The sequence below is a fragment of the Lottia gigantea genome (genome assembly GCF_000327385.1).
Source record: "Lottia gigantea unplaced genomic scaffold LOTGIsca_180, whole genome shotgun sequence".
NCBI classification, from domain to species: domain Eukaryota; kingdom Metazoa; phylum Mollusca; class Gastropoda; family Lottiidae; genus Lottia; species Lottia gigantea.
The window spans coordinates 89,388-117,025 of NW_008708302.1; the positions used below are offsets into that span (position 1 = coordinate 89,388).

At 31.1% G+C, this 27,638-nt stretch overlaps 4 protein-coding genes across 4 annotated transcripts; 3 read left to right on the forward strand and 1 right to left on the reverse strand.

Moving 5' to 3' along the window:
• Nucleotides 1-2,375: 2,375 nt before the first annotated feature.
• LOTGIDRAFT_238963 (hypothetical protein) lies at nt 2,376-10,869 on the forward strand (the record flags this gene model as incomplete). Its single annotated transcript, XM_009052376.1, has 13 exons — nt 2,376-2,432; nt 3,699-3,792; nt 4,167-4,253; nt 4,509-4,632; nt 5,218-5,352; nt 5,746-5,863; nt 6,077-6,178; nt 6,682-6,778; nt 7,055-7,106; nt 7,580-7,684; nt 8,011-8,086; nt 8,573-8,657; nt 9,714-10,869. The coding sequence occupies 13 exons, from the start codon at nt 2,376-2,378 to the stop codon at nt 9,734-9,736; spliced, it is 1,155 nt and encodes a 384-aa protein (XP_009050624.1). The 3' UTR covers nt 9,737-10,869.
• A 1,731-nt stretch (nt 10,870-12,600) lies between these two features.
• On the forward strand, nt 12,601-13,257 carry LOTGIDRAFT_99095 (hypothetical protein; the record flags this gene model as incomplete). Its single annotated transcript, XM_009052377.1, has 2 exons — nt 12,601-12,773; nt 13,134-13,257. Coding segments are annotated over 2 exons (297 nt in total), but the record flags the coding sequence as incomplete, so codon positions are not given.
• Nucleotides 13,258-17,834: 4,577 nt separating this feature from the next.
• Nucleotides 17,835-22,516, reverse strand: LOTGIDRAFT_174048 (hypothetical protein; the record flags this gene model as incomplete). Its single annotated transcript, XM_009052378.1, has 8 exons — nt 17,835-17,942; nt 18,725-18,808; nt 19,162-19,316; nt 20,402-20,474; nt 20,793-20,903; nt 21,063-21,137; nt 21,753-21,944; nt 22,457-22,516. 8 exons carry the CDS (start codon nt 22,514-22,516, stop codon nt 17,835-17,837), a joined length of 858 nt encoding a protein of 285 aa, XP_009050626.1.
• Nucleotides 22,517-24,723: 2,207 nt separating this feature from the next.
• LOTGIDRAFT_57200 (hypothetical protein) lies at nt 24,724-25,110 on the forward strand (the record flags this gene model as incomplete). The annotated part of the gene is made up of 1 exon (XM_009052367.1): nt 24,724-25,110. A coding segment is annotated over one exon (387 nt), but the record flags the coding sequence as incomplete, so codon positions are not given.
• Nucleotides 25,111-27,638: the final 2,528 nt, after the last annotated feature.

Genomic DNA, 27,638 nt, shown 5'->3' on the forward strand with positions numbered 1-27,638 from the left:
ATAAAGGAAAGGGAAAAAAGAAAATGGTAGTCGATAATTCAACTCTAAATTCTTTATAAAACCAAAATGTTTGGTTGAAATTAGATAAAAAGGTAAAAGTGTGTCTAAGTGTCTTTAGATTCGATTTCCTCTTTTATTTCAATTTCCATCAACTCCAGACTTGTAGTAGTTATAGTCCTTATGTTATAAATTAAAATCATCTTAATAACTTCCTGCTAGTCTGACATTAAAGTACCAGACTATTTTTTCTCCAGATGTCAGGCTTAATGGCACTTTTTTCAAAGCATTTTTCTGTTAAACATTTTTTTCAGAATAATTTTTTTTTATTTACATTTGATTGAAGTATGATTTGCTGTATGCATGAGCTTGATGAGCGAAGATATTATTTTTATTATTTAACTTCCATTTTCTATCAAATAACCTCACCTTGTTGGATGTAGAGATTTAGAGACAGCTGACAGAGGGCAAATTACTACTTTTTGGGGTTCAGTAGCACAATTGGTGCGAGCATTGGAAATCATACATGATGTCATTTGACTGGTTACATCAAATAGATGGTGGTGTAGGTTTCAAATCTTGGTTTGCTTTTGAAAATTTGGTGACCTTGAATAAGTGATAATTCCTCATTATTCCAGTCAACCCAGCTGTAATATGGTACAGATAATGGGGGAAAGATCAATATCAAGTGGTTTGGCCCAGGACCAGCTGGTAGAAAGGATCCTATTAAACTTTTTGAAACACCTGATCGTACAACGAAAGATTTGAACAAGATTTTGATTAACTTGAATCATCTTGCTTGTACAGATTTTTTTGTTTTATTTATTTTGAAAATAATAAGGTAAAATAAAGAAGGAAAGTGATTGTACATTATAATGTTTTTATGTTAAGTAATAGTTAAGAGTTATAATGTGTAAAATAAGTTGTCTTGTTATATTTACTTATTAAAAGGTTAAAATGTTTAAAAGGTGTGAGATAAAGAAACAATTTAACACCTTTCTTTTGTCTCTGTCCTTAATTTAAGACTGTCCTTCAGTTTTTCTCATTTTGATGAAAGGTCAAAAAACTGAAAATTATCCCTTCTTACTAAATATATTGTTAAGAGAAAAGGAACATCTTCAGTAAAAAGTTCATTAAGCCTACATGGACCCCCACAACATGACTGTAATGATAACATTCTATTTTGACCATACTTATTTTCCCTAATAATTTTCATAGTTTAAAAGTTCAAACTAGCCCCTGGTCAGTTGTAAGTGGTATTAATTTTTTAACCATGAAGTTCAAAGAGAGAAGATCTCCTTTAATTCAGTTGACCACTAGTTAGTGTTTATCTATTTGATGAGAGAGATTTAGTGTTAATCTAGTGTCAATATAGTGTTTCTATATTACCAGATCTACTGTTGAGGTTGAATTGTGTCAACAACCCAGTGTTATTGACTGTACTTAAAGTTAAAGTATTGGTGAGGTGAATTCTTAATGAAGCACTGCAGCCATATTATTAAAAAGTCCAAATTGATTCCCTGAATCTGTTCCCTTTATCCTAAACATGCTCATTTTCAGATGCAAGTAGCCAAAATTTGCGCTGAATATTGCGTTGCCTTGAGGTGTTACAATCCAGTAAGATGGTCCACTGTTTTATTGTATTGCTAGCATAATTATATTTAATTTGTGACATTTTTGAAAGCTGACATTAGACCCACTTTTATTGGCACCATCTGTGGCATCAGAATTGGTTTTACCAGATTCCACTGCCAAAATTTGTCTCTTGCATTTCAGATCTTCTGATATGAGTTGTATTTTTGTTGCAACATTTGTCATATCTTTTCCTTCAATGTCCTAGATTGTAGTTTTTTTAGTAGTTGACTAATTTGACCTTTGTAAGAAAGAGGGAAAAAAAGAAATAGCAAAAAGACTGTGTTGAAACAAACCTGAAATACTAGTATCAAAATATGTTTATGGATTTAGCTAGTTATGAAACCAGTTGGCAACTCAATATAGAGAGATTTATGTTTTAACTGAAGATTAGAACATTAACCTAAAAACTAGACATTTAGATTTATATTCTTGGTTTATTCACCATACTAAAATAACAACAATTGTCCTGTTTACCATTCAAATCAAGTGGAAAACAATGAATAGATAGTGTGATTTTTGTTGATAAAAAATTGTATTCACCTCATTCCACTAGAGCTGTAAATTTATATGCAAATTTTCCAATCAACCCAGTGTAAAATGTAATTGTTATATGAATAATGAGTATTTAATCTTCAATTAACTTCACTAAATTATGTCATTTAAAAAACCAACTTGGGTAAAAGTTGTACTTTTTCCAGTTGACTCAGAAAATGTAAATGTAGGTATAGTTATTGAATTGATAAATGACTCTTAAGGAGGTTGAATATGTAAATCTAAATTTAACGGAACAAAATTTCATGGTATGTTTAGTTTTGGAGGAAAGATCAATGCAAAGCGGCTTACAAGATCAATAAGGAGATGCAGAATTAAATGTCCTCCCCCAAAATGACTGTATTTTAATACGCAATGAAACCCTCAATAACAGAAATTTTTCAACCAGCTGCTACCAAAGCACATTGACTCCTTTCCTTTTGATTGCATGTGTTGGGTGCATGACAAGTTGGTGGACAGAGTATACTTAAGTTATTACTCTTGTAACATGTGGATATTTAATTTCTTTTTCTTTTTAATGCTTTGACTTAAGAATGAAATTGACTTTACTAATATTGAATTGTGTTTGCAAAGTGTTTCAGAGCAGAATGAATTAACATAATAGGAGAGAATTTGATATTTTCTAATAAAACTGTAGAAGTATCATGTAATATAAATATGTTTGTATACATACATGTAGATATTACTTGTTAGTGTAAGGTGGAGTAATATATACCTCTTCTATTCTCAAATAATAATTACATACTACTCAGATGATGAAATTTGACCAGGTGTACTATAATAACTAGGTGTATCATAACATTTCCATGAGTATAATTATATATATATATCTATTTCATAATATCCAGTTCTATTTTGATAGATGCCATATTGGTATTGCTTGCACTCTTAAAGCATGGGTCTGTTTTTTTTTCGATCAGTTTTTTTTTTCAATCAGGTTTTGTGACTTCCATCATGTAGAAAAATATGTCGCTAGCCATAACAATTTCAAGCAAAAGTTTTTTTTGTTTTTTTAATACAGCAATTCTTAAAATGAAGGGTTTCTTGGTTGCAAGGTAAAAGTATATTAACGATAAGAAAGGTTTAGATTTAATATCAGCGTTAGGCATAATCTTACACATTGAAATTAAATCAGACTCTCCCTTTTAACTTTAATAAGTGAATAAAACTTGCACTTGACAATGTGTCAATGACAGATTTTATAAATAATAGTGTGACAAACTGACAAACATATTTTTTTGAACGTACTGTACTTATTCCCCTTTTGATAAGTTCCTTTTAATGTTTAACAGTTGGCTTCATATTGCATATATCTATTGAATATAAGCTTATATATACATGTAATTTTAATTGTATCAATCAATAATATTGCATCAATATATTATATCTTTTAACTTACATTCAAGCTTTGTTGGAACTGTAATTTTGGGAAATTAGTAGGAACATGCAGAGAACATTACCAAATGTTGCAAGGATGTCTCATATATATGATTTGTAATATTATATAATTATAGGATGATGATGAATATGTAGGTTTTGCTACTCTACCAGATCAAGTACATAGAAAAGCTGTGAAAAGAGGATTTGATTTTACTCTTATGGTTGTTGGTAGGTATATTATTCTTTCTAATAAATTTTTCTGTTGCTGTTAAACAATTGATATTAGAAATTAAGACAGATTAAATAATTTCTTGACATTTGTCTGATTAGCTTCATGGTTCATTTACTAATCATGTTGGGTGTCTCCTGAATTCTGAAATGGCAGTGAAAAAAAATTCGAGAGTTGACACTGTTATCCTGGCTAAAATTGTGTTCATTGCAGGCTCACTTTAATGATGATGCCATACTTCTTCAACCTTAATCAGAATCTTAACCTGTATTCATACCTGAGTTTGTCATTTAGATGTGACATTTATATGTGGTGTTTCGGCATTTGGTGCCATATTGCAGCCATATGTAACAAAATATTTGGAATTTTTCAGGTGAATCAGGTTTAGGAAAGTCCACATTAATTAATAGTTTATTTTTAACTGAATTATATGGTGAAAGAGAGGTAGGATCTGTTACAGGTGAGGAAAACAACAGTCATTTTACTGTTATGGGGTTCTATAGCACAGTAGGTTAGAGTGTTGGTTCATCACATAATGTCGTTTGCTTGTTTATGTCAAAAGGTGTATCAAAGTCCACACTTCTTCGCTTATAATTCCAGGCGACCCAGCTGTAAATGGATACCCAAACCCTGGAGATGTCCTGAAGAGGATTTTGTAAGTAAATAATGTACTGGAAACACATTAGAAGCTCATCTCATGAACTTTTTTTTTCAGATCGATTAGAAAAGACAGTAGAAATAGAAAAGAAACAGTTAGAAATTGAAGAGAAAGGTGTAAGATTAAGATTAACTATAGTTGATACACCAGGTTATAATGATGCTATTAATGGAGATACGGGGTAAGTTACTTCTAAAATACCTGATGCTTCTCTGTAATTGGGATGTTCATCTACCAACACCAGTTTCTTTGCTGGAAATAAACTAAAAATTGTGTGGTTATTTCCAATTATATGATTCTGGAATTTGGTTGTAGAAATCTGATTGGTTGATATGATATCTGCAAATCCAACAACCAATCATTTTTCCATGCTTTTGTTCTGAATTATTAGTTACAATGTTTCTGCAAACAAGCTTAAGATTAGAAAGTAAGACCTAGCATACTTTTAAATTACCAGTGAACAAGAACTATGGCTTAATTTAGTGCACTAAAGTATGACAGGAAACTGTACATTTCAGTTCATTTTAAAGGGACAGTCCGCCATCAGTTTGAGCAATCATACCTCAGTCTTAGTAAGCCAATCAGTAATTCTGTTCACAACTCATCATCCAAAATTGAGTCTTCAAATCCATGTGTGGCCAGAATAATCAACATTTGAAAGTTAAAATGACAACTTGTCTTTTCATATATAGAAAAGACATTATGGCAAACCTCTTTATACAATGATAATACGTGTATATGTATAGAAATTATTATATTTTTATAGAGTAAAATCTATTGTGGAGTATGTTGATAAACAATTTGAACAGTATTATACTGATGAAACTAGTATCAATAGAAGACATATAGTAGATAACAGAGTACACTGTTGTTTATATTTCATCTCACCTTATGGTCATGGGTAGGTACACCTCTTACTTTTTATTTTATATCAATAGCTCTAGATGTTCTTAACCATGCTTGATTGACCTATCAAAGACAGAAAGAAAGGAATAACATGAATAACAAATTTAGGTTCTGGGGGATCTTCCTCAACAGCTGGTCCATGGCCAAAACTCTTGGTATTAACTGGAATAATAAGGAAAGATACAGCTGTTTGATTTGGCTACATTTTCCACCAATGCCTTTTTGGTGATTTTTTTTTAAAAATAATCCAGTACATGTATATGTTTGGAATTTTTTGATGTGTGCACTGCATATCTAGATTTAGGCATGAAACCTGGTTATAAATTTTTTTGGCAGAACTATATACATTAGTCGATTTGATATTGAATTATTGAATGATATATTTCAGGTTAAAACCTATAGATATATTTATGATGAAACAATTACATCATAAACTAAACATAGTACCAATTATAGCTAAATCAGACATTCTTACTAAACCTGAAGTTAATAGATTAAAACAGAAGGTAGGTACTGTATTCTAAAAATAGTAGTTAACCCTTGAATGAAGATATGACTTCATTTGGTAGCCAGTAGAACTACTAGTGTTCATGGGATAAGTTTAGGAGATCTTGGATTCCAATTTATAATGTTTCCCAGAGATCAATGTGATTCATTTACATGTATAGTAGACTTAATGTGAAGAATATATTTTCTATGTATTTGTTTTTATTTTCTAGATTCTAGATGAAATAGATCATCATTCTATACAGATCTATGAATTCCCAGATTGTGATAGTGATGAAGATGAAGATTTCAAACAACAAGATGATTTATTAAAGGTTTGTAGATGAGATATTTCTTTGTGTGGAAGAATTACTTCAGAAGAAATATTATGATAAAGCTGTAAATTAAGGGAAATTACTCTATGAAGATTATAGGAAGACAGTTTTCAGCAAGGCTACCTCACAATTTTTAATTTACGTAATAAGGGATTATAAGTTACCTGTAACACTTTTAGAATATAGATTTGACATTAGTTTCTCTTACCATTCAACAATAATCGCCTGAAAGAGACAACAATCTGAACTTTAATGTATATATTTGAAGTGTCAGAGAGCCAGACGATGGATTTTAAATTTTAAAAATTGCAAAGTTAGCTACAATTTAGCTCTTTGTGCTGGATGAGCAAATATTTGAAAGGCTGTCATTTTATATTGAAGACAAAAGATTATAAATCTAGTAGATAAAGGGGAATAACTCTATGGAGATTAAAGGGGGATAATTTGATAGAAATTATATTTTCATATTGTTATAAGATTATGTTGATGTGTTGGAATTGTAGGCAGCTGTACCATTTGCTGTAGTGGGTTGTAATACAGTGGTAGAAGCAGGTGGTAAAAAAATCAGAGGTAGAGCTTATCCTTGGGGCATTGTCGAAAGTAGGTTTTATTTTAGTTGTTTATTTTTTTAGGTAAATTTGGTATTTTAAAATATCCATGTCAGTAGAAGTCAAATCAGCTTGCATATCCTAGAAAAGTATATATTTATTTTTGACTGTATGATTGCATATATTTAAGATTCATCACTAAACAAAAGCTTACTTTGTGCAGTGTAAAAAATCTTGTGCAGGCATCAATGAATTTTGCTCGTCAAATGGTAATTCTTTTTACCATACTTAATTGATATTACAGTGTGAATTTGGTTTTTTATTTCAGTTGATAATCCTAGTCATTGTGATTTTGTAAGATTACGACAAATGTTAATTAGGTCAGTTTTTACACACTTCATCTTCCATATTTAATTTGATTTCCGACAAAGCCTGAGTAGATGTACACCATCTGACAAAGCCTGAGTTGATGTACACCATCTCACAAAGCCTGAGCTTATGTACACCATCTGACAAAGCCTCAGTTTATATACACCAACTGACAAAGCCTCAGTTTATGTACACCATCTGACAAAGCCTGAGTTCATGTATACCATCTGACAAAGCCAGAGTTTATGTGCACCATCTGACAAAGCCTGAGCTTATGTACACCATCTGACAAAGCCTCAGTTTATATACACTATCTGACAAAGCCTGAGTTTATATACACCAACTGACAAAGCCAGAGTTTATGTACACCAACTGACAAAGCCTCAGTTTATGTACACCATCTGACAAAGCCTCAGTTTAAGATGAGATATAAGTGTTTATATTATCTCTTGGTATAATGTATATATGGTATATTATATTTTAGTACCCATATGCAAGATTTAAAAGATGTGACGTCTGATATACATTATGAAAATTATAGAGCAGAACATATTCAAAATCAAATTGGTACTACTCAAAGAGAAAGAACGTAAGTTAGAATTAAGTCTTGAAATTTGAATCTTAAACTTTTAAATCTTGATAGATATACCATTTATAGAGATTGCTTAAATTTGTGTAAATTTGAAAGGCATGAATAATCTCAGTAAAGACCAATATTTGTTGATTAGTTCACATTTGGCTGTATAGTCTAGAATATTAACAGTTTTTTTTTTCATTATGAAATTTTATGAATCAGTATATTGATATATTATGAACAGATGTAGTTTTTGTTTTGCAAAGTCATTTTAAAACGCTGATTCCATATTGTTTGATTTGACAAGCTTACATTGACATTTTTTCTGTGTAATTTTTCAGTAAATTAAAGAGAGATTCTATGATAGATGGAACTGGTGAAGCCACAGAAAAATTATTACAGCAGAAAGAAGCTGAGGTATCATTCATTCCTTCATATAGAATTCAATTATTATTCATGCCTCCATCTTGGCTAGGCAGCATTTGATTTTCAGGATTTGTTTCATGTGATCAGTGTAGGAGTCAGAGATATTAATTCTTCTGAAATCTATTTTGCTTTCATTTAAAAAGTGTCATGTTGTCAGCCCTGTCAGTGAAGACAGCTATTTTTGGGAAATGGTGGTCATTTGCATAAATCGGATTTGTAAAGTTAGCAACCCTCTGAACAAAATTACCATATGATTTTCCACCATTTTGCAATTTAGCCAGCCCTGTGTTGAGCTGTCTGCTTTTAAATGTATTTAGCAAAAGGTTGGTCTTGCCTTCAGTCACCTATTGGTATGATTTAGAACACTAGGAAATTTTTCGGAAGACAGGGCTGATGAAATACTCTCTAAACAAATTTTGACTTTGAGAACAACATAAGCTTTGTAATTATTTGATTCAATAATTTTTCTCCTTACAGATTCAAAGAATGCAGGCAATGTTAGCAAAAATGCAGCAGCAACTAGGGCATAAAGATAGTGTAACAAAACCAATGAATGGTTTAGGTACCTTATAATATATATTATAATATTTCTAGTGACCTTATTATTTATTAACTTTCCACTGCCTATTTATTTAACTTTTATTATTGGTCAGGTAGATTTGTTAATCATCTTATATGCCAGTCATGTTCAACTGTAGAGGCAATAACTTCTGAATAAAGCAAGTGTTATGGTTGGTGCTGGAGATTAGTCGTTGTTATAAAAAAAATTTGTGTCAAAAAAATAAATAGGAAAAAAATTTTATGGTTCTTAAAGATATGTGTATGGTACGAGTATGGTAATAACCATCTTCATAATGTCAAGCTATTACAAACTTCATCTTATAACTTCACTGCAATAGCCACTTTTCTTATATCATGGAATGCAGCAATTTGATTGGATTGTTTGCCAGCAAATATAGCCAATTGGAGGCCTTGACAGAATTGCTGTCAATGTTATGGCTTTGTGTTGTAAATCTTTATGCTGAAGTCTCTGATTGGCTGTATTCCCTAGCATACAATCCAATAAATCGCTTCATTTACAAACTTCCATGATACAAGCAATAGCTTGATATGGTGAAGATGGTCAATACCGTTTTTTATGAATATGTATATCTCCTAATGGTGTTCGGATGATATGTGTTGATCTAATGTCCTTTTTAATGGTATTTGGTTCTTTTATACACATAATCTTTATATATAGGATCATTATTCTATTTAAATAACATCACTATGCTTTTTAGAAAGAACATTTCTACTGTCAAATTTCAGTACACTTTTAAAATTCAGAGCTGTTTTGGAAATTTCTATCATAATTTTTCAAATTAATTACCGGGAAATATCATCAAAATATTTGATAGTGCTCAATTCAGCTATGTGTATCACTTTTAAAAATTAGACTCCAATGTCTGGTTATTTTACGATTCATTGAAATATATCAGGGAAATTTAGACTATCATCACCTCCCTGCTGTTATTGATTTTCTCACAGGCAGTAATGTCCTCTGACATATTGATATCGGCAACATCTGCACAATAGAACGTCAAAAACACTGTAACACTTTTCTGAATTTATTTTCTAGCTAAAACAGAGTCAGTAGTTTAACCTAAAAGATGAAAAAGGAAAATGCCAACAGAAGAATAAACCAGGAACAAAATCAAAGGAAAATGTCATAGGAAATAAATCAATAAGAACAGAATATGAATTTGATTTTCAAATCAAAAGAAAACAAAAAATCCTGAGATACACTGCCTACCAACTAAAAATTACATTTTACAAATTTGATGTAGTGGTAAATTAACCATGGTAAATTTTGGAGATTCTGGCAGTTGATTGAGGTTGATTGATCAAAGTAAACAAATTTGAATCAGTGATTTTGCCCAGAGTGTAAGTGAAGTCAAAATTTGACAAAAGTATCTAAGGATAAATTGGTTTTAGCCTATGACTTTTTGATTTTGATTTTTGTTCTGTTTTGTTCTTTTGTTGATTTTTTTCCTTTGATTTTTTAACAACGTATTTTGGAATTGTAAATATTTATGTACATCATATTTTATTTTTATATTTTCATCATTTTCTTAAAAATCATTTTGTCTTGTTAGATGTTGTCATTTTTAAGACATTTGTGTCCTTCTTAGCCTCTGATATATAATTTTGATAGATGGTGTCATCAAACTTATACATCATAGGCTATACAAGTGTCAAAAAACTTCAAATTACAGGTCATTGCATTTAAGGAAAAATTTCAGATTTCAAATTCAGAGATTTAAGATTTTGGAGGTGAAAAGGATATTTCAAAGTTTACAACATTCCTAGGGGTATTGCAAACACAAGATCATTTGACAACTCCACTATAAATTTCCTTATTTTAGCTGCATTCTCCATATGCTTTTGAATTGAATCAAAATTGAAATTGAGATTTCTTCATTTTCTTTATTCAGTTATTCTAGTAAGATATGTGACTTTCATTTAAAATTCTTCTGTTACCTTGTTAAGCATATGGACTCTTCTGTACATGCATTTTAATGTGGGGGTAAGATCTAAATGGAACAGTTCATTTGTGATTACAGGGTTTTTTCATTTGACCCAATGATTAAGCACCAGTGTTATTTGTGCTGCACAGTACAATGTATTTGTGTTTGTAGTGTCTATGTCTGTACTAGATATTATTTGTTAGTTAAGGATTCATTTCTATGGTATAAATAAAATATATCACTTTATAAAAACGATTTTTACCAAAAGTGTTTGTTATATTTATCTTTGTTGCATTCAGCAGCTCACCTCCATTGAACAGAAGTTATTAGAGCACAAATCACCCCCATTCCGCCTGGTTGCATTCACAGTGATAAGGACAACCAAATATTAACCAGATTACACCCCAGCTATCTCATCAAACCAGTACCAACCTATATTCAATTAATAAATAACAGACGAACACAGGATCACAAATGAATTGAAAGGTAACACAAAATTGAAATGTAATGGACGTACATGTATGAAAATCCAATTTATTTGGTAAAATACGTACATTCTCAAGATACCAGTTAAGGAGTTCTGCAATTGGGTAGAATGAAAAATTTACTTACTTGAATATAGAATATTAAATTTCTAAAATACTTTCACAAATAGAAATATAGCCTACATCATATCTATGGGATTAAGGTGAGATACGATTGGTCAAGTGGAGGGCGAAAGTGTCCCTATAAAAGTTCACTTTGGTGTTACTTTTGGTCACTTTTATTTTAGTAAAGTACGTGGGAATCGTGTAGTTAGGTATTGTGAAAATATGTATCCTTGTGACTAAAATGGTGCCAAACCGGATACTGTTCTAATTTTGTAGTATTGTAGTATTTCAATTGTACATCTACTGATTTTCAATTAGTAAATATAATTAGTCGACACCTTGACTGAAATATAAAAAGAGACGTCAACACATTTGGTCACTATTCTACAGTAGAGTTGCTATGACTGGGATATATTTACTAGTACTGGTTCTGTTGGTACCATTTTGTCTTGCAGAACAATTCCATTTTTTTACAAGAGGTGAAAGTACTGGTGTAACGTTTGATACAGGTGGTGGTAAACGTGATGAACTAAATTGTTATATTCTACCTCCTGTTTCAAGGTGGGTATAGTGAATTAAAGTAGTATAGAGGGGTGGGGCGGGGTGCTGAGGTTGGTTGGTGATTCATTTTATTAAGATGAACACGAGAAAATGCCATCAATTCGACGACATTAAGCGACTGACCAGATTCCTGTAGTGCTGTCAGTTGTTAAAAAAAGTTGCTCCAAGATTCTGCCAGTCACCCCAAATGTTTGTAAGATTCCACTGAATGTCAAAGACCAACGGAGGATTGAAAACACTAGTAAAGTAATAGTAATAGTAATCGAGTTATTATATCATGATAATTGTTTTCTATTGTGATAGTAAACTTGACTTGCATCAATTATCAATCTCTGAGTTAAAATATGAAAGCACATATACTTAAGAAGATACTTGCAAATATTTGCGACTAGGAAGACAAAGATGATATAATGATAACCTATCTTTATTGTTTAGTCGCCGAGAGACGGTAAATGAAGTTTCTGTTGAAGAATTGAACAGAATCAAAAAATATTGTGGAAGCAAGAAGAGATCTATTACAGCAAATAAACGAACAATTATAAATATTATTGCACCTGGTAAGTTTAGTCACAAAATGTTCAATGTTGCTATTTTGAAAATACTAAATGACTAAATTTCAGTCAAACGAGCATTATAAGACCTTGTTACACGTCAACAAGAAGGCTGTTCGGAATAGCCTCAGGTACACGTAGATTAACCATAAATTTGTCCATGAACCGCCTTGAGGGCCCCTTAGATGGAGTCAGTAAACCAGGAAAATGGTTAATTTTACTGACTCCATCCAAGTTATACTTAATTTGCGTGCATCTGATCTTCGTACGGCCCCTAAGGTTAACGTAGACTGACGCTTTTTTTTCTAGGAACCAAATGGTGTGGCACTGGTAATGTGGCCAAGAATGATGCTGATTTAGGGTCCAAACCAGTAACTGATGCCTGTTGTAGAACTCATGATAAATGTACACCAAAAATTAATGGATTCGGAAGAAAGGGGACTTTTATCAACCTTTTACCATGGACGAGGTGTGTTGTTTACTCGTATAAAGCTTGTGTTTCTGATGATAGAATTCGAATATTATTTGTTTTTTGACAACGAGCTGGGATAAAATTGCAACGAATAACATAAACGGTGGGTCAACTAGATTAGTGGGGGCCCATGGACTTAAGAGGTACTGCGCACATCGCCCGGGAATTTCTGTTTTTTTTTTTTAACTTGCTCTCTCGCAAGTCAATTCAATGCCTGTTAATGGAAGCTATTCCTGGGGTGCGGCCTTTTTTAGTGATGGTCCCTAAGATATTTGAGCCACCGAGCAACCTTTCCCTCGGATTAAGTACTACACATGGCCAACTCAAAATAAGAAATAAACGTCATTCAAATTTCAGGTTACATTGTGATTGTGATAATGCTTTCCATACGTGTCTGAAAAATGCGAAAAAAACAGAAAAGTCTACTGCAGATCTTGTTGGTATAGCTTATTTTAATGTCTTGGCAACCAAATGTTTTAAAGAACATTCTTGGAGAATCTGTATTAAATTTGGGTACGTATATGTTTTGTATTTGTGTGGGCAAATTTTCATCTCATGCTGCACAGTGTGATGTTACTATGAATCAAGTATGGGGCCACAGAATTGACAAGGGGGCTTACAAGCAATACTATGTACAATGATAAACGAAAATCGAAAGTGGGGCAACCAGTAGAAACCCTCTTAAAATGCCACTGATGCTGCATGTTTAGAATAAACCTAACCAATGTAGGACTTTGGGAGAATGAGCGAATACACTGAACACTGAACATGAATCAAAAGTTATATCGAAGTCCGTTTTCGTTTCGATGTAATCGAGTCGGTATTACTGGAAAGTGGAGTGGATATTTTGCCGTCGGTCTTGTAGACAATGGTTCTTTATTTCTGTTTCTAAATATCTTTCAGGTGGTTTAAATGCAAAGAATATAAATATTTCAATACTTATAAATGGGTATCAACTAAAAGTTATTAAAATATTCATCAAATTGTGTGTTCTTTCTTTGTGAATTTATTGTACCAGATGTATGCCCCTCCTCTATTATCATTTCCTCACTGCAGCAGTTTACCTAGTATTGAAAATTATAGCATAGTTTTTAAATGCCTCTGCAAAAAGTCAGTTTTAAATTGTGTTCTTTTGAACGGTTCGGCATCCGTTTGACCAACCGTACCTTAGTCTCCGAAATGGAATTTTTACGTCAAGCCAATCAGTAATAGTGTTCAAAGTTCATCGTCAAAATTTGAGTAGTATTCAAATCCATGTGTCCAGAATTATCCACATTTGAAAGTTGAAATGACGAGTCGTCTTTTCTTGAGACTCTGCCATATAGAAATGGAAAGTAAAATTTTTAGTTCGAGATATTTTTGAAGGGAGTATGCGTTTTTCGTCCAGTTCTAGTACTTCTGGAGGCCATTTACATATTATATTCAAGACCAAAATCTAACCCCTAAAGTGGCGAACCATGACCTTTTAACTGTTTTTCTACGCGATTGCCTTTGTATGAATCATTAGTTGGAGTGCTTGATACTTGATACCAAAACCCCAGCATGTTTGGTTAAAAGACAGGTCTACCAAATGGAAAAGCAAATGCTTGTATATATGTTTTATAAAAAAAAAACTTTAATATACATACATTTAAATGATTATGTTTAGATGAAATAAAAATGGTATACATGAATAGTCCTAAATATGATACAATAAAAAGATATTTAAACATTATAATATAAAAATAAAGATATATATTGGTATAATTGAATATTATTTCGACAGGAATGTATGTCAATCACAACCAGTGACAAGGACACTTACAATGAAAACAGAACTGCACTTACAATGAAAATTGGACAGAACTTACAATGAAAATTGAACTATTATTCAAATTGAACAAATATTATTTGGACAGGAATGTACGTCAATCACAACCAGTGACAAGGACACTTACAATGAAAACTGAACTGCACTTACAATGAAAATTGGACAGAACTTACAATGAAAATTGAACTATTATTCAAATTGAACAAATATTATTTGGACAGGAATGTACGTCAATCACAACCAGTGACAAGGACACTTACAATGAAAACTGAACTGCACTTACAATGAAAATTGGACAGAACTTACAATGAAAATTGAACTATTATTCAAATTGAACAAATGTGGACAGGAATGTATGTCAATCACAACCAGTGCCACTTTTAATGAAAACTGAACTGCATTTACAATGAAAACTGATCTTCACTTACAATTGTTTTAGCACTTGGTGTCTAATATGAAGAGTAGCCTACAATCTAGCAAGATTTAACAGCACTTAAGAATGAAAATTGGTCCATACATACTGTGAAAAATGAAGAGCACTTTGTATGAAAACTGAATGGCACTTACTATGAATATTGAACATCACAAAATGGACATAGTGAAATTTTCTCAAAGAATGTTTTTGAAGGCGTATACATATAAATTCAATCCAAACTTTAACTTACTCTAAAATGACTTGACATATTTACAATTATGTTGAATTTAAAATTAAATATTGGATTATGATTACCAAAAACCTGTCACCCAAACTCACTCTACTAAATCAAGTTACACAATCCTAAAACGAGAAAGTCCTCTTAACAGTTGTTTTACCACATGATAGAGCTCAATTCAAAATAGATCTCTCTGAATTGGTAAAGCAAATGTAAACGTCAGTGTCCCTTCCCCATACACAAAACTTAACCAAAGACTCATATTCTTCAAACGAGATCTTTTAAAATTGTACAAACTAGTCATGTTAATGATGAGTATCTATATGTAATTCAATCTATGATTACTATAAAGAGAAGCATGACTAAGGCACGATTAAAAGCACTATCAGATTCAGTTTAAAACTACAAAACTTCACATAGTTAGCTACAATCATTGTATTCTAGCAGAATGCATTCGGTGAGGTTGTCTTGTTCTTGTGTCAATCAGTTGTGCTTATATCACAATATGTATATCAATAACTCAAAGTTGATGGAATTCTTTCAAAATTTGATTTCTGTTACACCTGGCCAAAAATCATTTTCATTGATCAATAACCTATATAAAGAGTATTGAATACACATATTTAATACACAGATTTTTCCAGATTTTCCTCTTTAAACATTGTATTGAATTAACACTAAGATATTACGCTTCCCCTCACATATTGTGTTTATAACACAAGTAAAATTATAATCGTCATAAATCTATGCGTATCTAATATAATAGTAAATATATATTAAAAAACTAATATAAAATAATATACCATAAAAGTAAAAACATGAATAATTCATAATCAACATGATAAAATAATGTGATTTCAATGCCTAAATTTTTTTTTTACAAAATGGTGTACATGTATGTAGAAAAAGTCACAATGACCCCCTATCTCCCCTTCCTTACTTTTACATGTATATCATTTTGTTTGTAACAATTCCTTACATGGCTTAGCCATACAAAACTATATATACAAATAACAATAACAAAGAAAAGGATATCAGATAATCACTTTAAAATTCATTGGACTCATCCTGAGTTTATATCATGTCAAAAACAATGTTGAAGTATATATTGTTAGTTGACTGTATACAAGATTTACATAATGGTAAGAAAGGGTGCGCATTATATACACAATTGTACAGTAGCATGATATAGTCTTCCATTTATTTCATTTTATCATCTGATTTTTTTAAATTTCAGAATAACAAGCCAATATTAGGTTCATCTTTAATACATGTCTTCTAATTAAAATTTAAATAACTTTCAAGTTGGTTGGTTGGTCAAATTGACCAAGTTGGTCTAAAGCAAAGATGAATGAAGTGATGTAATGACCAACAGTAAAAATTTAAAGTGGAACTTAACTGATAAAGAAAACCAATATGAGGACTGTATATCTCTAGGTAAACTGTATGGACATTGAAAAGTTATAGTGGAAAATCCTGAGAGAATTCTTAATTTAATTGATCTTTCTTTTACATTCTTAACTTATTCAATTTGAGCAACTTATAGTGATTTAGTTGAAATAAAAGACTACTTAGTAGCTATGCCCTCAAATCTAATTATTTGGTCGATTAGGAATGCTTTTCATACGGGATCTACAAAATTACTAAATCCCAAATTAAAAATATGCCATGTCAAATGCAGAAATCACATACTATTTGTTCATTTCATATCTATTCAGACACATATCTATTCACAGACATATATCTATTTACAGACACATATCTATTTACAGACATATATCTATTCACAGACATATATCTATTCACAGACATATATCTATTTACAGACATATATCTATTTACAGATAAATATCTATTTACAGACAAATATCTATTTACAGACATATATCTATTCAGATATATATCTATTTACAGACATATATCTATTTACAGACAAATATCTATTCACTGACATATATCTATTTACAAACATATATCTATTCACAGACATATATCTATTTACAGACACATATCTATTTACAGACATATATCTATTCACAGACACATATCTATTCACAGACATATATCTATTCACAGACATATATCTATTTACAGACATATATCTATTTACAGATAAATATCTATTTACAGACAAATATCTATTTACAGACATATATCTATTCAGATATATATCTATTTACAGACATATATCTATTTACAGACAAATATCTATTACTGACATATATCTATTTACAGACATATATCTATTTACAGACATATATCTATTTACAGAGAAATATCTATTTACAGACACATATCTATTTACAGACATATATCTATTCACAGACATATATCTATTTACAGAGAAATATCTATTTACAGACACATATCTATTTACAGACATATATCTATTCACAGACACATATCTATTCACAGACATATATCTATTTACAGACATATAATCTATTTACAGACAAATATCTATTCACTGACATATATCTGTTTACAGACATATATCTATTCACAGACAGAAATCACATACTATTTGTTCATTTCATATCTATTCAGACACATATCTATTCACAGACACATATCTATTTACAGACATATATCTATTTACAGACCATCATTGGGTGTTTTAGATCTCTGTCTTCTTTTCACTTCTTCATCATCTAATGTTGTTACATGACGTAAGAAAAATAACGTGAATACTAAACCCACAATCTGAAAATTAATGAAGATATAGTTTTAGAGCTCGGTCTGTATAAAATCTTGCAATCTGTTATAATATTTTTACATTAGCTTATAGTATGATAGGAAGCACTAATTTTATAAAACATAGTAATTTTAACAGATCATTTAAAGGAACTACGTCTTAGAATGAACATAGAATTCAAGAATTTTAAATTTGGCCAATAATACCATATATTCATCAGTAGATATACCTGGTGTCATAAATAACATAACAGGATCCTTATATAATCTGATAAATCCAAAAAATTAGTAATTATCCATAAATATGCTATTAACTATTTAAAAAAAATCAATATCAAGATTAAGCGTTTTTCAATAATTACTTTGTTTTATGAATTTTCCTGATTTTACAGGGATTGTATTGTAACTTTATGACATCAGGTAAGTTCACTGATGAATATATACTCATATTGACCATTCTTGAGAACTTAAATTTTATGTTCATTCTAAGGTGTAGTATCACTTTAAAAGAGATGATTTTGCAGCTTGGTAAAAGGTCTGTTTAAAAGCTCACAATGATTTGTGTATGTTATCACCAACTGACTAATCAGATTTCCATGATTCTAATTTCTCCTATGTTCCTGACGACAAGACCAACTTTTTGAAGCATTATTCTGAGAATAACATTTAATACCACTCAAAATGTCTCTTTTGTGTTCAATGTGGCTGCTCACACTTATTTCTGAATTTTTGATGCAAAAATAAACTTGGGGCTCCATACTTTAAGTTACTGTAATAACAGTTCAACTTACCAAGGTTAAACCAAAGGTAAACCCTACAGCAACTATAGCACTAGAAGCATCTAATACAAAATTTCTAGCAGCTTCATAGCATCCCTGTATAGAAATTAAATAAATTTTGTTTGCATTAGTCACATAAATGTCTCAAAAACATTACAAAATATTAATATTAATCTCATTTTTTTTTTCAAGATATGTTGTTCTAACCAAAAACAGTTTTTAATATGCACTCTTTTTTTTCACTTTATTCAGCATCAGTGAGTTGATCATTGCATGACCGACTGTATTGACCCTTATAATACATCAAAATGTTTGTGACAGACATTGGAAGACAGTTGGAATTCGTAAAAGAATAGCCTAATGCTGCTGTCGCAACTAAATTTCTCTCAGTGCACCCAGCATGGTGTAGCCTATCCTCATTACTCCAACAAGTAAGTTGATTAACCTACCTCATAATATAAAGCTGTATTTTTTAAAGTATAGCTGGGATTTCTAGGTGGACCTAACTGCCATGTCTGACATTGTTTCTGGGCTACATAGGTATCAGTTCTTACATCTACCACACAACAAGTAGCAGGTACATAAGTTATTAGTGAAGATCGTGCTGTAGAAAAAAAATCAGAAATATTTCAAATATACTTAATACTAAGGCCATGAGCATACTATAATTTTAAGATATATTCTTAAACATTTCAGATTACACATATTTTCGGTTTAAATCTTCAATCTGCATTCTTAATGTTTTTTTCTCTTTCATGATTGATTTCATAATGAAAAGGAATACAAAGAAAGTGAAAGCTGAAAATGGAATAAGAGATAAATGTGAAATGAAAATAAAAGCTTAAAATAGAATGAAAGATTAGTATATATGCTTTGAAAATACAGATTTCCACAAAAAAAGCAAGAAATAGAACACATTAATATTCTCTATGAAATATCCATCAAAAAGACTATGAAAACGACATTTATGTGTTAATAAGAAAGTTCTATGCCAGTTGTTATGATAATGTTCCCATTGATACTAAAGCTAAATTAGTAATTTCTAGTCAATGGGTATTGTTACCGTGATTAAATTTATTTTCCACAAGAACCACGAGCCTGTGTCTAAAAGCTGGTTGAAAAATATTACAAATATCAAAATAAATAACACAAGAAACAGATCTTTGCTTGTTCACATAAAAAAGCGAGAAAAAGTGTTCATTAAGCTTAAAATAAAAAAATAAATAAGAAAAAGTTGAGGGCAATCTACCACTATTTAGTAGTTTAGTAAACAATATTAAAATCTATATCTAGTCTACTGAAGATTTATCCAACCAAACTTACATCTTGATGTTACAGTTTGTGATGGCCTCCTTATATCAAAATATTCTAACCAAAATAAAAAAATACTACATCAATATTCTACTTTAGATGTTTTGTTTCATGTTTTTATGTGGTGGACTACATGTCATGTATGATCTTACCAAAATATTTACAGTGTCTGCTGAAAAACTTAAATGAACTTTCTAAATTGTATTCTTATCAAATTGCAACATATATTCCATGCACTAAAAATTGAGTGCACACTGGACCACCCATAGACTTCCACACTTCCACAACATTCTTCCAATTAAATGTAATAGATTGTTAAAGAATTATCTGGTGAACATTCAAAGCTATATTTCCAGATAAAAAAAACATGAAACTTACGATCTTGGCTTCTGAACCATCGTGTAGATCTATACAAGTCCCAACTCTCATCATCCACAGAACAACACCTCAACTAGAACAAAATATCATACTATTAAATATATTTAATGTTAAATTACCACAGTTCTAGATGCTTTTTGGCTAATAATGATGGGTACGCCATGCTCTGTGCAATGATAGACAGAATTGTGGTCATGATTTACCTGATGCTACTTTTTACAATATGCCACAATTTGAAATGAAAGTTTTCTTTGTGTTTCTGGACTGAACAAGAGAAAACCTGAAGGAACAGATTGGGCAAAGTCGTGGTGAAGTTCTGACTTTCAAAAAAACTAGCTGACTAAACAATGAACAGAAGAAAAAAATCACAATGGACAATCCTAAATAATACCTCTCTTTGAACTCTATCCCAGGCATTTGTGGCAGTTCTTTCTTCTGTTGAATCACCACCATATTTTTGAATCAAAGTATCTTTCATCGAGTTTCTCATTTCAGATTCCAGCTGAAAGTTAAAATATATATATATATATATACATACATGTATTTAGTCTAAGTTCAAGTAATCTTGGCTATTTATAGCCAAGATTTATAGCTGCCAAAATGATCGAGGCTTCCTTAGAAATGTGAACAGACGACAACAATGTTTTATAGACATGCTTACCTCCCCTTTAAACACCACTGCTAATATAGCTCCAATTATCAAAAATATAAAGATCACTATCCATATTACAAAATACTGAAAAAAAAGATATATATATGAATAAATATATGACCATCTTTGTCACATCAATTTCAAATATTAGTAAAACACATTATTATAATTTTATGAGTGCCAGTGGTATGTATTAATTATATAACGTTTTATAGGAACTAAAGGAGCTATAGCATTTTCAATATTCAGGATCACATAGATCAACATAGCATCATACACTGCCAAACTTCTTACGTGATCTCTTTGTTTATGATCAGGTACCAACATACAAAGCATCAAGTAAAATAAGAACATGTTTGAAAAATCATGGAGCTATATACTCAAATCACAAAGTTTGAAGTATGCCTTCGGTCAACATTGTGTTTAACCTCAAATCAGGTTTGATATTTTGCAGAGTATTCAATTTGAAAGAGATCTTTTATGCCCCTACACTTATTCATGTGGACAGCTCCTATGTCTGTCGATCTGTAGGCCTACGTCCCACATTTACTTTTCGTCGAATATGATCTCGCACATTAGGAGTTCTAAAGCTCTGGCAATTTTCAGCCACCTATCTGGACATATATTGTGACCACCTATATCTATCCTGCAGAGCATCAAATAAATGGAAAGAAAACCGCACATAAAGAGCATACTTACCACTATGATTAATATTCTTTTTTCTTGTGATAAAGATATAAAACCCAAAATACAAACACCAATTACTATTATCCCAGATATGATAATCATATAGGCTGCTGCAGTAAATATCTCATTTCCAATAATATCAGATACATAGACTTTATCTACTACTGTCCATATACCTACACCAAACATACATACTCCAGCTATCTAGAATTATAATTATTATACAGAATTAAACTTTGCTCTCAATACCATTATTGGTGTGTAAGATGCAATTGATCATGTGACAAACTGAATAAAAGACAATGACACATACTTTTATTGATACAATTTCACTGTTTTATATGATCATGTGATCCACATTCTGATCTAAATCATACTTCTATAATAGTACATGGACTGAAAAAGCATAACCCTTGACTGTATTGTGATTCTGTACGATACACAGGGAGTTCGAAGAATATTTGGTAATGTCTTGAAGGACTCATTACTAGTTAAACTAAATCTTTTCTATACATGATGACCAATTTGACTTTTGTCATGAATTTGTCATGGTAAATATTCAAAAACAAGAGACCAAAAAATGGGTAAAGAGGTTTCTAGATTACTATATATAAATCTTTGAGAGTAGTTTCCTAATTTTGAAGGTTATAATGTGAATTTTAGTGATCCACATGGTATATGAGATTGAAAATAAAATCCCATTCTTAAAAACTTACCAAGAACACAGTATTAAATATAAAGAGAAAAAGTTTACAACAACTTTTACTGATTCCCATTCTATAACAGCTTCAGACTAATCTTCAATTCCACTATATTGTGGATGATACTTAGGTAAATTTTCTTATCAATGTAGGTTTTTATGATATCTATAAATAGAAGAAATCAGAATTATTCCAAAAGGCTCACACTTAATGTTCCAAAGTTAAATTAGAACTTTGTTCGATGGAAAATTACAATGAACATATATTATAATTCATAGCCTGATTTAACTCTCTAGTCTAACTATTAACATCCAATTTTAACATTTATTAAACAAGATTTTCTCTCAAATGTGGCTCAACTTACCCCGCTCTCCCCTAAGTGAAAACATTTTCAATTTACCATGCAATCCATGAATATAATATAAACAATTAATAAATTATATTGGTCCACTAGTATCCATTCATAAGAAAAAAGGTGAGTCATATTTATGTTACCTTTCTTTGAGATAATCTGTAGGCTACTGTGTGTACTATTACTGTCACTAACTGCAGTTAAGAGGAAAATAGTCGTTTCTCTTTGTCAATCAAAAATTAATTTGTATAAAAATCATAATAAATGATTGATTTCTTAATTAAGACTTTTAATTTGCGCTTAAACTTTTTGATGACATAATCGCACAAATATTTACGATTGGGAAATGACCGACATTAGGTATGATCGGTATATAATAAGTGATCGTTGAAAAGTCGGTCTCGACTCGACAGAATTGGAATTAGTCAGCTTGGAATGTCTTAAATTGTTAAATTCTTCTAAGAGAGAAAGATAACATAATCAAAATTTCCGTCATCCATTAGTAGAATTGATAAATCTTCAAAACATTTGTTGATGGAAAGAAATATTGGCTTACCTGTCTTTCAAATTTTCACCTGCTTTCTACCTGATAGCTGATAAATAGCGCCAAGTTTGTCTGTAAGTTACTCAGATACCATAAGCTGTATTCTTATCTTATGCTTTACACGGGCCTAATACTATCACAAATATTACAGTAGGACGAACGTAATAGATTGCTTTATAACATTTCGTGCAGCAACAGACATTTCTTGCAAAATTTATTCAACAGAAATGACGGGTCCGACTTACCTGTGTACTAATTAGTGACGATCAATAAAACTTCATTTAAACTCTTCAATTGTGAGGTAAATAAAGTAGTTTATTGCTGTTAGACTCTAACACCCAGACTTCTCCTGTCGTCGACGTACAAAATTTGGACTGGATGATAGAGGTCAATTGCTGTTGGTGCGTGAAACACGAAATTCGTCTGCTTGTCACATTCTGAACTGAAGAAACTGAGAACAAATTAGGAACCACGACACGGCACTTCTCTTTTATGATTTAGACAAGATTTTCCAAATAAAAAGGCAGTGTCTAGTTACTAAGTACTAAGCGTGTCTACAGGACATAAACATGTGTTGCAATCTGGCCCGTATAATTATTTCAAAATGACTAATGAGTGCCTTTCAATTTCAAAACGTCCTTTGTTTTTTAAGAAATGGAAATCAACCCCTATAGAATGGTCTACACTATATTTCTACTTTTTGAAACGCATATGTGCATGTTGTAGAAAATATTTTTAATCATTTAAAATGGTGTAGATTGGTGGTAAACAGAGAGACTCAAGTCTTATCTGGTCAAATAAAATAAAATAAAATAAAAACTTAATAGTGGTCTGTAGTCAACAATCATATAAAAACGAGTTACGGTATCTTGAGTTGTATGCCACACATAAACAAACAAAAATGGGTGACAAAGACGTGAAAGATGTTGAGAGAAGAAATAGAAAGCATAAGGTAGGACTAGTAGTCTTAAATGCTCATCATAAATAAGCTGAATTTATTAACAATTGTTTTTCGCGTTTCACATCGCAGACTCTACTGTGGTACCGCCAGTGCCAAGCCAAACAGTCGCACTCATCATTGACTACGTGAGTTGACATTGGCAGCAGCACAAACTACAACACAGCACAGGCACAGGGGAAATTGGACAGGGACCGACATGGGTTTAGAAAATATTTATTTTCCGACAACTATGGCTTCAGAATTGATTTTTTTCCCCTCATTTTTCAAACATTCAAAGTAAAATTATCACAATCCTTATTTTGTAAACTTCATTAATTTGCTTTTAAATATTTAACTCTTCTGTATATGGTTACTTGTCGAAATATTTCCTATTTTGCTGAAGAATGATTAACATGTTTCTGATTCTTTTTTAATAGTTTCCAAGTGTTATTAATCTAAATGTTGGTGGAAAATTCTTTGCCACAAGGTTGTCGACATTAAGAAAGTACCCTGACTCCATGTTGGCTGTCATGTTCAGTGGTAGACATGACGTAGACAAGGATGCAGAAGGGAATTTTTTTATTGATAGAGATGGACAATATTTTAGTCATATTTTGAGTTTTTTACGACATGAAGATTTACCTCCAGCTACTGTAGCTGAGAATGTGATGAAGGAAGCCATGTTTTATGGAATATATGCATTGGAGGACATTTTAAAAAGTTCTCCAGCTTTGTTTGCAGAATATGTCGTCCGAGACAATATTCGCCAAAAATTAGATTCTTATGAAGACATTAAAAGAAGAATCACTGGTCTGGCTAAGCAACAAGCCTTAGATTTAAGTGCTATTTCATCAATGGTGAAAGTTGTGGTCACAAAAAATCAACCAATTCCACAAGATCTGCAATTTTCTTCTAAAGTACATAAGCAATATTTTCGCAGATTTAAAATCTATTCTACTTTTGAGATGTGTTTTGGAAAACATTATATCAATATTCCTGCAGAAAAAGTTTATGGCGCGCCTGATGATATCATGGATCTTATAGCAAGTTGTATGACAAATGATCTTCGTAAAGAAGGTTATAAAGGCCATGTGAAGCGAGAAAGTGTCACGGAAGAATACAGTAAAATTAAAACCATATCATGGAATGAATCAGAATTTCATGTTTGTGTTTGTTGCCATAGTTTCACCTTCAATTGGCTGGAGACAGACATTATTAGCAGAAAAGATACCTCAATTTCCGAATGAGATGTCGTTGTATCAAGGATGTTCTGTTCACACAGTCACACTACCGGTACTTATTTTCATAAACTCTTTCTCAGTCCTAGATTTCTGTTATTTCTTTTCGATACTGGTCAATCAACCAAAACAGAAATCTGCAAATGTAAAGTGAATACTTGTATGTATATCAAAGATGTTTTGTACACAAACACTATTTCCTAGCGTCTGAAAGTATACTCTAAAGGTGCATTTATACCTGTGACATTCTGAAACCAGTTTTTGATCTTGAAAAGGCTGTGTGAATAGCGTCAAATGATAGGTGCAATAATGGTTTAATGCAATTTTGGATTTTAGTTCTATGTCATAGTAAAATAAAAGATTGTGGCCCTATAGACAAGAAGTGGTGATAAAACATAAACTTGAGTAATTGTTAATGGCACTAGACATCATAGCCATAGGTTTATTATTCTGAGTAAAACCTACCAAGTCTATTTGTTCATATTATATTGAAGGACTCTTTGGTCCCATTATTATAGTAAGCTTATATAATGGTGTTCATGCTATATTAAATAAGGTTGTTGGTATCTTTTTTTGCTCTATTCATCTTTATTTGTCCAAATTTTAATTTATTTATTGTGCAACTGTGCATGGCTTTAGTTGTTATATGAATGCTATCACCATAAAGTTATTTAAATTTGTTATATATAAAGATTATATGATATTATAAGGAAGAGATTGAAATGAAATACTTTGTATAAAACACCGTCTAACAGAAAAATATTTATAAGAAGCCATTATCCTGTCTCTTTAGTATGGTGTCTGATTTAGGACACATGCATCTCTTTTTGTATCTTATAGCGACCAAAAGCAAGACCAAAAGCAAATTTAAGATTTCTGTGTTTAACATTTTTACGACAGCAAGAGGTTGAGTTACTGGTAAAAGTCAGCCAATCTCTTATTTAAATCTTTTGTCCTAAATCAGCTACTATAGTTTTTATTATTATATAAGATAAAGGTATTCATTTACATGTATGTTTCTATTGACACACTTACTGTTGAGTAATATAGGGGCCTTGTCAAGATTAAGACTCTTGATATGACTGTATTTGCTGAAACAGAAATGTATTGTGCATTTTCATATATCCATTTACTGGCTTGTTTTCAGTCCATAAAGAAATTTATTGTACTTAGCTGGAAACTGAAGGGATTGTGAAGAAGTTCTCAAAACTTTTTATGTGTATGTGGGACACTGATGGATAGCATGTATTTACACCAGTCAGATTTTCAGTCAGACTTCTGTGGTTTTTGTTATTGGCTCAAACTAAGTGCTAAGATATTATGAACATTTTTTGAACATCTTTTTGAAAACATGTAAAAGCCATAAACTGTCCTGATACACATAAAATAGGCTACAAAAACATTTTTACAATCCCTTTAACTTGGCAATGTTTCATATCATCAAATCTCTTGGTATCTTAATCTCTTAAACCCTGATAAAATGTTTATAATTGTTCACTTTTTATATGTTATTTGTTTATAGTCAGTTTTAATTTATAAATTTATTTACTTAAAAACCCTAGTTAATATTTATACAGCTTTCACATGTTGTTGGTAATTGCCTTAATTGTTTTGATTTGTTATTATTTGTTGTCTAATGTGCCTTATTTTGATATAGATGCCACCCTTGAAGCCATCGCACCTATTTTGTATGATTTTGTCTCCTATTTTGTTGTAAAATTACAAATATTAATTTGCCATATCTAAAGGTTACTGTTTGTCTTTAAAAACTATACCACTAATATAAGATCAAGGGACAAGTCAAAATAATAGTAAATTTTTGAAAAGCACAAAAGCTAAAAAATTGTGTGTCTCAAGAGGATTTTAAACCATGCCATTTGATCCTTTTTAGCAGCTAGAATCCAGCTTGCAATGTCAGATGATGGTGATAATTATATTTGAGATCAGACAGTCATCATTAAGTTGACCTCATTAGAACAATTAGTCAAATACTTGACTTGGAAAACCAATGGATTAATGACATCGTTATCGATCATAATTATATACAAGTAATCAATATTATATTTATAGATATTTCTGAAAATATTAGGCATACATACTGAATAATCTTGAATCAATAATAT